We start from the raw sequence: 13,602 nt of genomic DNA, 5'->3' as shown, positions 1-13,602 counted from the left end.
GATTTGAACGATCTGAGCGTTCGACGCTCAGATCGTCCAAATCGTTCAAATCGCGCTGCTCTAATCGCGCTTGAGGCGCCGCAGAACTTCCCGACATTGCTTGAAGCGCGTCCACCATAGACTTTGAATGTAAACCTGCTGCTCCTGACGCTGAAATCGCGTTCGGTGTGAACGCACCATTAGCATGAAGGTTCTCAAACTGGGGTCCCAGGACCCCCAGGCATCCATAAGCCATATCTTGAGGGTTCTCAAAAATTTCAATAAATTGTTGATTTGTTTTTTATTTCAGAAAATGTTTATGGGGAACGATGCACTAAAACAAACCAAACAAAAAACAATATTCCCATTGAATTTAGGGGTTAAAATAATAATGAAATAATACTAATAAAAATTATGCAAATTATTTTAAAACAGGGTTTATGAGGGACTTTCTGGTACTTTTTCATCCTTGCAAGGGCTCTCCAGAACCAAAAGGTTTGAGAACCCCTGTCTTAGCAGGTCAATCTCTAAATAGGACCAGACGAGCTGCTCTTTGAAACCATCTTGCTAATTTAACAACCGGCTTCTGGGAGCGGACTATTTTCTGCGAAATGCAGAAGCTGCTCCACATAAACCAACACGCCCACAAAGTTCACAGTTGTGACCTACCACAGACTGCAAACCATATTAGCCTGCAACACAGAGTACTGACTGGGAGCAGGGTCCACGACAGGGTGTCAGTGAGAGCTAACGGATGAGGATTAAAGCTGGAAACATACTCCCTGGGAACTGCTGACATCAGCACGGGTTGTCGCAGTTTAATGACAAAAATTACGTCACCGGGCTTCGCAGCGTCGTGTCGACAGCCCCTTTTGGCACAACCTGCCGGCAGAACTTTTTGACCCCCCTCCCTTGTCGACGGTAATGTGTGATTGGTCTGAACTGAAAGCGCTCGGACAGACACAGCAGAAGAAAAAAAACAAAAACTCGCTTCTGACTAGAGCAGACTGTTTTGAGCAGTTTTAAAGATAGACAAACTGAGAAAAACTCGTGCATGTTTGTGCTGACAGCGCCATGCGCTGCATTTACTTCAACCACTCGGTAAAAAAACAAAAAAAAGAAGGAAAAAAAATCGACTCGCTCCCCGAGCCGACCAGGAATCAGTTTTATAAAGATAGTCAAACCGTGAAAAACTCATGAATGGAGATAAACAGACATAACAGATAATCAGGCACAGAGGAATCTGAAAGTGTGGAGCTTTAACCAGGACAGATGTGGATAAATACGTCGGGTGAGTGACGAGTCTGACTTTTTTTTCTGCATTATCGGCTGTTGCGGGGGAACTCCATGCAGTGACGTATGTTTCAGGGAGAGGGGTTTCCCGAATTCGGCGCGGGGGTGTCGTAGGGACTATGAAAGTTCTGTGCGAAAATGACTGCCAAACAACCACGTGACCGCGCGTCGACCCGTCAGCGTCGGAGCGAGTATGTTCCCACCTTAAGACAATTTGGTCACGAGATGTGATCGGCTGTACAAGTCAGGCTTTGGGAAGCAAAATTAGCATCAGCAGCTGTAGATTTAGCATCAACAGTTTTAGCATTAGTGTTAATTTAAGTAGAATTAATAAAGTCATAGAATTTAAAAAGCAGCTGCATCATGAGTAGGATTAGTAAAATTAGCAGTGGTAGTAGAACTAGCAATAGTTCTAGCTTTAGCAGTAGTAGTATTAATATTACCAATTTAGCATTAGAATTAGCTATGACTATTTAAAACTAATGATAGGAAACCTTTGTTAAAACTTGATAAAACAAAAGTGGGAACATCCATGTGTGAAAGCTGTGATAAAAGAACAGTGTGTGGCAGTTTAGTTAGGTTGCAGAAAAAAAGAATAACAGAGAAAGAGGATTCCTAAAAGCAGTAAACTAACGACCCTCCTGTCTCTTGACGTTATGAAACATGGGACTAACTGGAACTGGGTCATCTGGACCTCGTGTTCCTGTTTCAGCACAGTGGAATCTTACCGTTGTGAACCATCTGCAGGTTGAACGGCTCTCCTCCGTAGACGTCGTTGAGGTGTTTCATGGCGATGATGAGGCACAGTTCCAAGATGGACAGGCCTGCACAGAGTACAACAGACCGGACTCAGGTACTGGACCGCACACACCTGGACATTCTCACCCCAGCCTTTTACCGTGGAGCATGCTGGCCTTGGTGTCGGCCAAACAAAGACGACTGGCGTCCAGCAGGTCGGCCGGTCTGATGGCAGGTTTGGTCACGGAGACGCGACTCAGGCACAGCGTCTAAGAAAGATTAGGTTGGCGCCGTGTTTCTGCCTCAGAGAATGTACGGATCAGAACCGTCTTACCAGCAGCATGTGCAGAGAGCGGAAGTCTTTACTGGAGTTGAAGTGTCTCTGCAGAACCTCCACCGCTGATTTGTCCTCACAGAGAGTCTGAAAAGATATAATGTGATGTTTTTTTGTTTGTTTTTTTCCTCATCTATCCTTGTGTGGTTTTTAGTTTTTCTGTTAAGGGTAGCGCCTCCTCATGATGTCTTCATGAAGATGATCCTTGCTCTGTGCAGGGGTCAGTGGCTGCATGACCCAGGGCACCTGTTCTCTGTTATGTTCTGTCTTCTTCTGAATGGGAGTTCTGAACTGGAATTTTATTGTGCTCTGTACAATGACAATAAATGTCTCTCTAATCTAATCTAATCTAATCGTTCAAATGTCAAGAAAAACTAAAAAAAAAACGTGTTGAGTTTGTGGGGAACCGTTGGACTCACCTTCACGCTGGCGCTCCACTCCTGAGCGAACTTTCTGTCGGGGAAGTCGTCCGGCAGGCTGAGGTGGGCTCGGACCCGGTCCACGTACTGGGGGAAAGTCAGGCTGCTCAGCAGGTGGATCTGACGGTGGGAAAAGCGTGACTTCACCCGCTTCTCCAGCAGCTCCAGAACATCCTGGATGGCAGGAGACAGGAGGTACAGCCCTGAGGTTTCACTCTGTGACAGATGATGGAGCAGCTAAATTATTCACCAAAAAAACAGGAGATAATGTTTTTGTCATGGTTGTATACAGGTCTCTGTTTGAATTTAACTTCCAGGAAATAATCCCTGGCCCACCAACAGATTAACTGTTACACTCAATACAGTTTAACATGAACCAAGACAAGATGGTTATAATTCAGTCTCTTTTACAGATACTGTGCTCAAATCAGGGCTCATCAAATTCAAGGACCTTTCAAGGACTTTCCAGTGTCAATTTCCTCAAATTAAAGAGCCAAGCGCAACGGCAGTTACCTCCTGCTACCACATAATGTTACCAATAAACAGGTTTAATATCATGTAAATTCAATGAAAAACTGAACAACATGGATGTTGAGTCAGAATCAATGAAAGAAAGTGGATTAAATGTTTACCCTACATTCATATCTACAATACATGGACATTAGGGGTGCAACAATACACGTAACTGTATCAAACAGTGCTTTAGGTTCAGTACACACTTGTATCGAACAATACAGATTTTTAAATTTACTTTATCAGCTTGTCTTCTGAAGATGRTCTGTGTTAAAGGATCAGTGGATCTGTGTTCGACTACTCCACCTAGGCTGCATTTTTGAGCACAGGTCCACTGAGAAACTTGCTGTTTCAGCAACATTTAATTTAAAAACTGTATTTGGAGGTTAAACAAATGGTCATAATTAATTTAAATAAATTACAAGTTAAGAAGGGCATGGACATTTCTCTGTTTTGTTTCGAAAAAAATTTCGAACCGTGAGACTAAAGTATCGAACCGAATCGTGAATTTCCTGTACCGTTGCACCCCTAATGGACATGTAATTATATTAGAGGTTCAGCAGCTCAGTTTGGGAGGAGGGGGTGTGAAAATGTCCAGACCCTCTGTGAGGACAGGAGGAGCTGTGGTGCTCTCACCAGAAAGAAAGACCCGCCCTACTCTGCTCTGATTGGCTAAAACTATGACCATGACTCACGTTATTTGTTGAAAGCCACAGTTTACTGTAATCCTGAGTTATCCACTGCAACAAACTTATTTATTTTTTTTACAGATGATGAAAATCAGTCGTGTGAATAGAGAACTTCCATCCCCAAAAACATCCAAGGACTTTTCAAGAACAAGTGAAATTTTGAGCTGTTTTCACAAACTTTCCAGGGCCTTGAAATCATTTTTTTCTTCAAATTTACAAACTTTCAAAGATTTCAAGCACTCGTGGGAACCCAGTCAAATGTTGTGTGGTAGTAGCTGAGAGTCATCCACGACCTATACTCTGAGTGGGACAGAATCTATCTCTGGTCTGACAGGTGGGTGGGCGGCGTGGCGTGGCGTGCCCACCAGTCTGCAGGTGAGGCCGACCACAGCGACGGGCGCCTGGGCAGACTGGGACACGTCGAACAGGTTGTACAGCAGCGTCTGGTTCTTGTGGTGGGCGAAGAGATCAAACTCATCCAGGACGAACAGCACCGGGCGGCTGCTGCTGCGATCACCTGGACGAGAGCAGAAACACAACCTCGCATGATAAGTGACATCGTTTCAAAACCACCCATTCTTTGGTCAAAATGTCCAAAAATAAAAATGGATTTGAACCTTTTTTCAACGCATCCAACAGGAACGCCAAGTTTTCTGCAAAGCTCCCCTGAAATTAAATAAAAACTTCAGTTTCTATTATTATTTTTTTTTATTATTATTAATCCACTGATGACAGTCTTGTGTGAATACTAGGGCTGCAACGATTAGTCGATTAGTCGACGACTAATCGATTATTAAAATAATCGATGACTAATTTAATAATCGATTAATCGTTTTCTTATTTTGTTCTTTACTTTGTTTTTCTCTCCAAACTGCTTTGACACCTTCCACTGCCACATCTGTCTTTCTGTCCTTGACACACATGCACAGTAGTGGTAACTGGGGTAGGCCGTGGACGTCACAAGACATTATACAGACAGGCTCTGGTATCATGGCTACCTGACAACAGAGCTCAAAGTGTGGGATCATTTTAAGAACATGAAAGAGAAACCTGTGTAATATCTGCAGAGCAGAACTCTCCTTACACAGCAGTTAGTTTTAGTTAGCATATGGCTAAAATCTAACCATGGTTATATAATAGCCACTGCATTCTGGCGCGATAAGCTGTATGTTTTGTATTCAATTAACGTATGATCCAATTAGTCGACTAATCAAAAAAATAATCGGTGATTAATCGATAACAATAATAGTTTGTGGCAGCCCTAGTGAATACTCACAAACACTTTGTCGCCGACAACGTTTTCCAGGTGGAGCTGTCTGGTTATTTCTTTCAGGGCGATTCTGTCATCCGTCTGCAGCAGACCTGCAGCAAACAGGGGGGAGAAAAGACTGAGCAAACATCCGGACCCTCCCGAGTACAAACTGTGGGTCCTGAACCGTTTGTTGATTACCGTTCAGATGAACCTGCAGGAGGTTCTTCTGCACTTCGCTTTCTTTTGACAACTCCCTGAGCACACACTTCAGCAGCTGCAACACACACACACACACACACACACACACACACCAGATGTGACGACCCTCCCGGGACTTAAGGCCTCAGTACATCTATGTTTTTCACCAGAAGCTCACCGTGGTTTTCCCTGCTCCTCTGGGTCCTACGATTAGCACGGAGTTGCTCTCCCCGTGGACGGCCGTCCGTCTCAGCAGCTCCTCCAGGTGCCTGCAGGGACACGGGGGACACTCAAGATCACCAAACTCCCAGCAAGGAAAAAAAAAAACAACAAAAGAAAAACATTGCTTAATAAGAAGAAATCATCAGGATTGCAGGTGGATTTCACTTCCTGCTCTGGAGTGCTGCTTTCGATCGAGTCCAAACCAGCTGCAAACTGGAACAGTCCTGTCGGCCAGGTTCCACTGAACTGGGTCACCTGATGTAGCCTGAGTTCAACATGGGGATTTTGGCTGCTATTTAAAATCAGCCATTTGACATTTTAGGGGTTTATACCAGAAAAAAAAAATCTAAATTTTTAAATCAACTCATTTCAAGTATACATACATTATTGTTAAAAAAAATTAAAAACGAGGCTGTTCCAAAAATTCTGAATTTGATATTTAAGCAGCTCAAGTCCAGTTAATAACTTGAATGGTAGTTCACACACTGATGGTGGTAAGCTACAGTGTAGCCACAGCTGCTCTGGGGCTCACTGACAGAGGCGGGGCTGCCATGCACCGGCGCCACTATCTGACCTCCATCAAAAGGCAAGGCGGGTGAAGTGTCTTGCTCAAGGACACGACGACTAAGACTGATGTCACAAGACATTATACAGACAGACTCTGGTATCATGGATCGAACCAACAACCCACCAGTTACAGGATGACTCCCCTAACCACTCCTTCACAACCACATGAAAGGGTACAAATATAAGAGCTGAACTGCCAGAGGTTTAAAAAAAAAGTGAAATGCTACAACAAACTGAAAGCCCAGCTGTCTGTAAGCTCTGTTTCACCATCACAGTGCAGTCAGGAACTGCTGGAAACTCTGACAGGAAGAGGTGTGGCAGAACCAACCCGGGATCCATCAGGACAACCCCAGACCATTATGGTGCGTTCACACCAAACGCGATTTCAGCATCAGGAGCAGCAGGTTTACATGCAAAGTCTATGGTGGACGCGCTTCAATCAGCGTCAGGAAGTGCTGCAGCGCCTCAAGCGCGATTAGAGCAGCGCGATTTGAACGATTTGAATGATCTGAGCGTTCGACACGCTGAGGTGCAAATCGCTGAAGTTAGAAAATCTGAACTTTTGCAGCTCGACGCGCCGCGTCAACCAATCAGAGAGACTCCACTGTGTGACGTAGCGACATATTTCCCGACGGGACAGTTTACTGAATGATGTCCACTAACCTGAAACAGATGGAGAGGAGCTCTTTAGCTGAAATGAGTGCCTGCAGTCGGTGTCCTGTCACGAGATATCTGCACCAATGCGTGGCAGCGACTCATCAGACTGGAAAAATAGTCCTGAAAGCGAGCTGTGAGCCTCTCCTCTGAATTATCTGGTGAATTAATTATGAATTAATTATCTGATGAACGTGACATGCTCTTGCTCTCTGTAAATAAAGCAAAGCCACTTCCTCGTCCGACATTAAACAGAGCCCGACAGAGGAGGGAGGGGCGGGGAGGCTGTTGCCGTGCAGCGCTTCAAGAGCTGTCCTGCGTCTGACCTCAAAGTGCGCAAGCTTCAAACTTCAGTGTTGGCTGTGATTTTGAAGCTGAAATCCCATTTGGTGTGAACGCAGCATCACACTTCTTCCTCCATGTTTATCAGTTGTCCCTCTGAGAAACTGTACTGATGAACTGCAGCTTTGTATTCATCACACCAACACCTTCTTCCAGGCTTCACTGGTTAGAGCTGGGCGATATGATCAAAATTTTATATCACGGTATTTTCAACATTTTCACCGGTTTCACATATTTGACGGTATTTTTCTTTTCATCACAGCTCAGCTGATAATAAAATGTACAAACCTGCTTATTGACTTTTTTTCTTTTTACTGTACCTCTGTCTGTGTCGCTGTTTCCCTCCTCTGTGTCTGTTCTTCTCTGACTGGTGGTTGGAGACAGTAGTCACACATTTTGGTCCAGTCATGAAGGAGGGTTAAGAAAAGATTATGATCGGGTTTATTGTTTTATGTTATTTATTAAAGCTTATCAGCACGACTCACCTTGCACACCAGTCAATTCCAACTTCACTACGAACTACTTCCTGCAGGCTTTTCACAATAGAACCACGTTAAGTCTCCATCAGCATAACGTCTCCATATTAACTAACCACGTTAAATCTAACTGTGCACGTCACTGAAGAGGTGTTTACTACATTCAGCGATGGTGAAAACGGGATGTTTTTTAAACGTCAGTCAATATAAGCAGCGGAATCGCCACCCGCTGCTGCAACTAGCTGCTCCAAACATTAACATGCTAATGCACATAGCGGTGCAGCAAGGAAAAATGTCCCCCGGGAAACAACAGTTCACTGGCGGCCATGACGAAACGTTCCGCTATTTAAACCGGAATGTCCGGGATTCAAAAAATTCATATAACAAAAATAAAAACCGGTATTCGGTACAAAATGGTATACTGCCCAGCACTATCACTGGTCCATTACTGGTGTTTCATGGTCCAGGCGAGCTTCTTTCTTATTCTGAGCTCTTAGAGATGGTTTTCTTGCTGCGACTCAACCTGCAGCTCTAAGTCCTTTCTTCAGTTAAAACAGACTTGCCTCTGTACCTCAATTAAGCTGTATTGTGAGGCTGTGAGCTGCTGTCACACACTGTGGACTCTCAAAAGCCTTTCCTCTGATGCTGTTGTGGCTCTGAGTCTGCCACACCTCTTCCTGTCTGAGTGGATTGTGACGGTGAAGGAAACTGGGCTCACAGATAGGGATGTCCCGATGCCGCTTTTTCACTTCCGATACGATACCAATATTAAAACTTTGAGAATTGTCCGATACCGATATTGACCGATACCGATACTGACCCATTACCATAACAGTACGAATCACACACTTTTACCTATTTTGTAATGTAAAATCTTAGAAAAGTCTTGATCAGGTCAAACAGTGAAAAAGAGTAGGTATGAGAAAAACTGACCCATTTATTTTTAACCAATGGATCACATACATTTTAAACTGAAGAACATTATACAATTTAATAAAATAAATTAGAAGACCCTGAAAAATCAAACATAATGAAAACAAAATGTTCTTTAAAGTATAAAATAACAATTCAAAATCATTTCAGTTGTTGTTTTTACTCCCTGTCAGCCTGATGCTGCTTTATGGTGGAAAAAACTGAAGGTGGGAACAAAACAAAACAAAACCTCACATTATTGTCTGTTCAAAGTTGAGAGCCCACAGCTCCAATTTTATTGACTGTAACTAAAACAACGTGATCATTGCACTTAATCTTCACTCAAACAAGTGTGTAAACAGATTAAACATCACTCTACAAACAAGAGCAAAAATAAACAGTAAGAATGAGTCAGTTATTTAAATTGATAGCTACCTTTCTTACTGCTGCATTTTCTTAGCATCATGTGGAGATCAGCCTCTTTCTCCTGCAGGGAGCAGTTTTTATCACTGCTCTCATCATGTCGCGTTTATATTTCAAAACCAAAGCTGCGCTCTCCTTTCTTCTGTCCATCAAGAGCTAATCCACGGGATGTCAAAACAAGCGTGCTGTCCTCGCTTCTGCCAGCTTAGAACCACCGACCGGACCAGAGAGGAGGTTCTGAAACAGCGTGGCTGTGTGCGGTCACTGGACCGAGGCTGAACGAACCGAGCCGAACCGCAAATCTGCTGCCAGGGTGGAGAGTAGTTGTCGCTCCGGTTTAAAACGTTCACGGTTCTGTGTTRCCCCTCGGAAAACTTGTGCGTGACAACTTTACACTTAGCTGCAACTCTGTTTTTGATGAAAACAGAAAGTTCTGCCGACAATCTTGCTAACCTGTTAGCGCAGCATGTTGTTGTGATCACGTGAGCGCTACCTGCTGGATCCAAGCGCTGCTGGATAGAAACACTGGAGCGGAGCCAGTGAACTGCTGGAACGGACTGCTAATATCGGAGCGCTTTTATCGGACATTTTTTATTCAGGCCGATAAAATCCGATACTCATTTTTTGGCTGATATCGGACCGATATCCGATATCAATATCGGATCGGGACACCTACTCACAGACATCTTGACTCTCAGTTTTGGGTAACCTTACATTGTTTTAAACCTCTGGCAGTTCACCACTCCCTTTGTACTCTTTTAAACTGTTCACAAGATTTGACCTGCTTGATTTGCAAAAAACTGGAAAAATGAGGGTTTTCTAAAACCTTTGACCAGTAAGTAATGTTAATGTAATAAATAATTTCTTCTCAAAGTGACACAGAAAGCACTAACTTGTGTTGAGCTTCCACTCCTTCAGGCCGCTCAGGGAGCCGCTGATGACAAAAACGCTCCCTTAACGTTTGATGAACCTAAAAACAAAAAACAGTGCATCATTGCCTTTAACTTTTCACATCATAAATATAAACTGTAAGAAAATAAAGTCATGTACACAAACCTGAGAGATACATTCTCCAATGGGCAGATGTGCATTTTGGACTTTTCTCTTACTCATGATATGACAGGACTGTAAGACATGTGAAAAACAGGACATTTGTCCAATGAAAGCACTTCAACAACAAATCCAACATCACCAAAGTCTGTTTTTGTTCCATTTGTTAGATACTTTAAAACTATTCATTGCAAAACATGAAATCCAACTTTAAAACAATTATCCTGAACTATATCAAAGAGTTCACTTTGAAAGGGTTTACTCCAGTAGCAATATGGAAGTCTGAAATGCAGGTACACACTCAATGCAAACAAAACACTTATGTGCATACTCTACTCAACAAAACTGAGTGTAAACACACATCACTTTATCAGAGTTGTTGGACTTCTCACCTAAGGACGTCACCTTCTACTTTAAACCTACTTTAAATCACTTTTTCTGTTTCTGGAGGTAAACAAACACACATCTGGACACAGATTTATCATTTTGTGATTGAGAACACATGATGTGAAAATAAAAACAATGTAGATTTTGTTTGTTTCTCACTTGGACTTTTTTTTTAATAGTCTTCATGACATTGCAGTGAGTACATTTAATTTAATGATAGCTATTGTCACTTGGGTTAACTAGACACTGTTAACCTCAGTAACTGTCATTTAAAAATAGAATAACCTTTAATGAAGACATGCACGGTTCTATATTATGGTATATTTTGACCAAGATGTCGCTCTACCTGCAAAGCTCTCTTAATATTCCTTTTATTGAACTTTTCAGCTGCTAAAACATGTAGATGAAGTGGCTGCCCAAGTTCAATTCAGTTCAAGCTTATTAAACACACAGAAGCCTGATCCATAGTCAAAATAAAGCAGGAAAAAAAACTCATAATACTACTTCTGCTAATTAAAAAAAGGATGCATACATGCATGCCTATCTGAGCTGATGACCAGGTCCTGTATAAACAAGTCTCTATTGTCAGAGAGATTACTAGTGAGGTCGTGTCCAGGATATCTGAGCTCACCTCACATGGAGAGAATGTCCACAAAGACAGAGATCAGGAAAACACAGCTTCTGATCTTCCTTCGTTTTTACAATAATCATGTGACTTTTAGAGCATTATACTTGAGCTTGAACTCAGCTCCATAACTAACAAAATAACAAATATTCAAGAGCTTTTGTAGGCCAGAACTGTACGGGCTTAACAAAACTAGGTCATCAGCATCAAATGGTTACATGCACCTCCAACCAGACCAGCTGCTCTGACACCTGTGATAAGGAAGTGTTTTGAGAAACTGTCCCAACATCTACATCAGACTCACTTCAGTTGAGCCAACAGATCGACAGGATGCCATCGTCACAGCGCTCCAAGGGACCACCTGGGACAACAGGGACACTATGCTGGGCTGCTCTTTATCCACTTTAGCTCTGCTTTTAATACAATACTCCCAGACAGACTGAGAGGAAAACTGACTGATATCGAGCTTCCTCACACCACAGGGGTGTGTGCTGAGTCCTCTGCTGTACATCCTGTACACCAGTGGTTCCCAAACTTTTTATCTTCTGACCCAAAAAATATCCATGGCAAAAACTTGTGACCCCAAATATTACTGGTCTGAGTACATGAACTTTGTTATAACCCTAAAAACACAGGCTTTTTTGTCAATCTAAACAGCTTGTACATGAATATAAATACTTATTTATACTTATTTTGTGTTTTTGTAATAATTATAGGGAAAATATTACATCAGCAATTATTTTATTACCCTTTAAATTGATTTCTGGAGATTATCCAAGGTGATTCATGACCCATAATTGGGTCCCAAGCCCAACTTTGGGAACCAAAGTGCAGTGGTTCCCAAACTTTTCAGCTTTTGACCCACAAAATAACAGTAGCAGAGACCTGTGCCCCCAACTATATTTGGATGATAAACATTTGTATCAGGTCAACAAAACAAGGGCATAGTAACAATATTTCTATACTACATTTATCCATTTTAAATATACTAACCTCACTCATTTGTAACAACTAAGGCAAAAATGTAATTAATTCAGAAAATCTTTTCAGGACCCCACCTTGATGTTTTGGGACCCCACTTTGGGTCCCGACCTCAACTTTGGGAAACACTGCTGTACACACACAACTGGGTCAGCCCGCACCCAGATGATGTCATCTTCAAAGTCCACGACGATACCACCATAGTGGGGCTCATAGCTGATGACAGCATGCAGGTATGAGGTTCAGAGACTGGTGTGCAGATTATAATTTGGTCCTCGTCACCTCTGAGACCAAAGAGCTGATCACTGACCTCAGGGGGAGGTGGAGGTCCGACCTGCAGCCACTCTCCATCAGTGAGGAGTGTGTGGAGAGGGAGCCTGACTTCAAGCTTCTAGACGTGGACCTGATGCAGACCTCCACTTCTGTTCCACTGAGTGTGTGCTTACATACTGTTTCTGTGTGGCTCTCCAGCTGCACCGTGGCACACAGGAAGGTAGGGGACAACACACACTCAGGACTGAGAGCACAGAGTGAGGAACAGGTTTTACTGCAGGGTAATAACACTACTCTGTGCATGCTGATGTGATCCCATCTTCTTATGTTGTAGTTTATTCATTTATTCATTTTGGTTTTTATCATTCATTTATATTTTATTTGTGGCCAGTGTACCAGGTTGGGACTACACCACGATTTCTTTCCACTATTGTACAAAGTATATGCAATGACAGTAACAATCATTTTATCTTGTTACATCATTAAGTTGGACAGACAAGTCATCACTAAAACTATTAATTAAAAGTGAAGATCACACTCCACCCTGCCGAACACCCTTTCTCGCGTTGACAGGGTCAGGTATAGGATCACCCTAGTTTACTCACATATTCTGACAAGAATACCAAAAATATTCTGATAAAATGTCCTAAATTCACTGTGATTAAACGCCTCAGAACTATCAGAAGTGTTTTCGGTAAGAAATAAAAGTCCTTGGAGAGTTTTCTTTACGCCGAATTTTAAAGCGACATGTTATTGTCGACAATTATTAGCAGATTAAATGGAAAATTGCCTAAAATCCAGTCAACGACTAGAAAATGACTAATTTGTCTTCGTGAAATCGTGGAGTTTGGCGACATTACGTGTGCTCGTGTCCGGGGCTCAGATTCGCAGTAAATCATCCACGCTCTGTATATTTCTTAGTCGAGCGACATCATTTGTGTAGTTTGCTAACAACAACAATCAACACACTCGACATAAAGATATATTACCGTAGTTTACCAGAAGACTTCTCGTTTGAGGTGAGATTGATCTTCGCGGGAATACGGCACGGTTAGCAGTGACGACTTCCGGCTTTGACTCGATCTCCCCTCCTGATTGGCTAATGGGCGTGAAGTGGGAGAGAACATGTTGAAACAGTCGATTTAAATTATTTCAATAAACTTCATATTACATTCATTCAATTCAATTATAAATTAAATAGTAACAGCACTACTACTACTACTACTACTACTACTACTACTACTACTACTACTACTACTACTACTACTACTACTA

General features: G+C 42.5%; 1 protein-coding gene across 4 annotated transcripts in view; it reads right to left on the bottom strand.

Moving 5' to 3' along the window:
* Positions 1-13,410, bottom strand: part of orc4 (origin recognition complex, subunit 4) — a 17,416-nt gene extending 4,006 nt beyond the window's left edge. The window contains exons 1-13 of one of the 4 annotated variants that reach the window (XM_014032109.1): positions 12,365-12,579; positions 12,132-12,270; positions 10,068-10,136; positions 9,905-9,981; positions 5,594-5,684; positions 5,416-5,491; positions 5,242-5,327; positions 4,583-4,631; positions 4,331-4,482; positions 2,764-2,937; positions 2,345-2,431; positions 2,171-2,279; positions 2,001-2,096 (exon numbers count right to left, since the gene is read on the bottom strand). In XM_014032109.1, coding sequence (XP_013887563.1) covers positions 2,001-2,096; positions 2,171-2,279; positions 2,345-2,431; positions 2,764-2,937; positions 4,331-4,482; positions 4,583-4,631; positions 5,242-5,327; positions 5,416-5,491; positions 5,594-5,684; positions 9,905-9,981; positions 10,068-10,136; positions 12,132-12,270; positions 12,365-12,405 — 1,246 coding nt within the window. In that variant the 5' untranslated portion in view covers positions 12,406-12,579. Of the gene's footprint in view, positions 1-2,000; positions 2,097-2,170; positions 2,280-2,344; positions 2,432-2,763; positions 2,938-4,330; positions 4,483-4,582; positions 4,632-5,241; positions 5,328-5,415; positions 5,492-5,593; positions 5,685-9,904; positions 9,982-10,067; positions 10,137-11,377; positions 11,594-12,131; positions 12,271-12,364; positions 12,580-13,316 lie in introns of those variants that run through there. The other 3 variants (XM_014032107.1, XM_014032108.1, XM_014032106.1) reach the window with 3 other exon arrangements.
* Positions 13,411-13,602: the final 192 nt, after the last annotated feature.

The sequence above is a fragment of the Austrofundulus limnaeus genome, unplaced genomic scaffold (assembly GCF_001266775.1).
Source record: "Austrofundulus limnaeus strain Quisiro unplaced genomic scaffold, Austrofundulus_limnaeus-1.0 Scaffold1374, whole genome shotgun sequence".
NCBI lineage: Eukaryota > Metazoa > Chordata > Actinopteri > Cyprinodontiformes > Rivulidae > Austrofundulus > Austrofundulus limnaeus.
The sequence above is the reverse complement of the archived record's forward strand: the minus strand, read 5'-3'. Positions and strand labels throughout refer to the sequence as shown.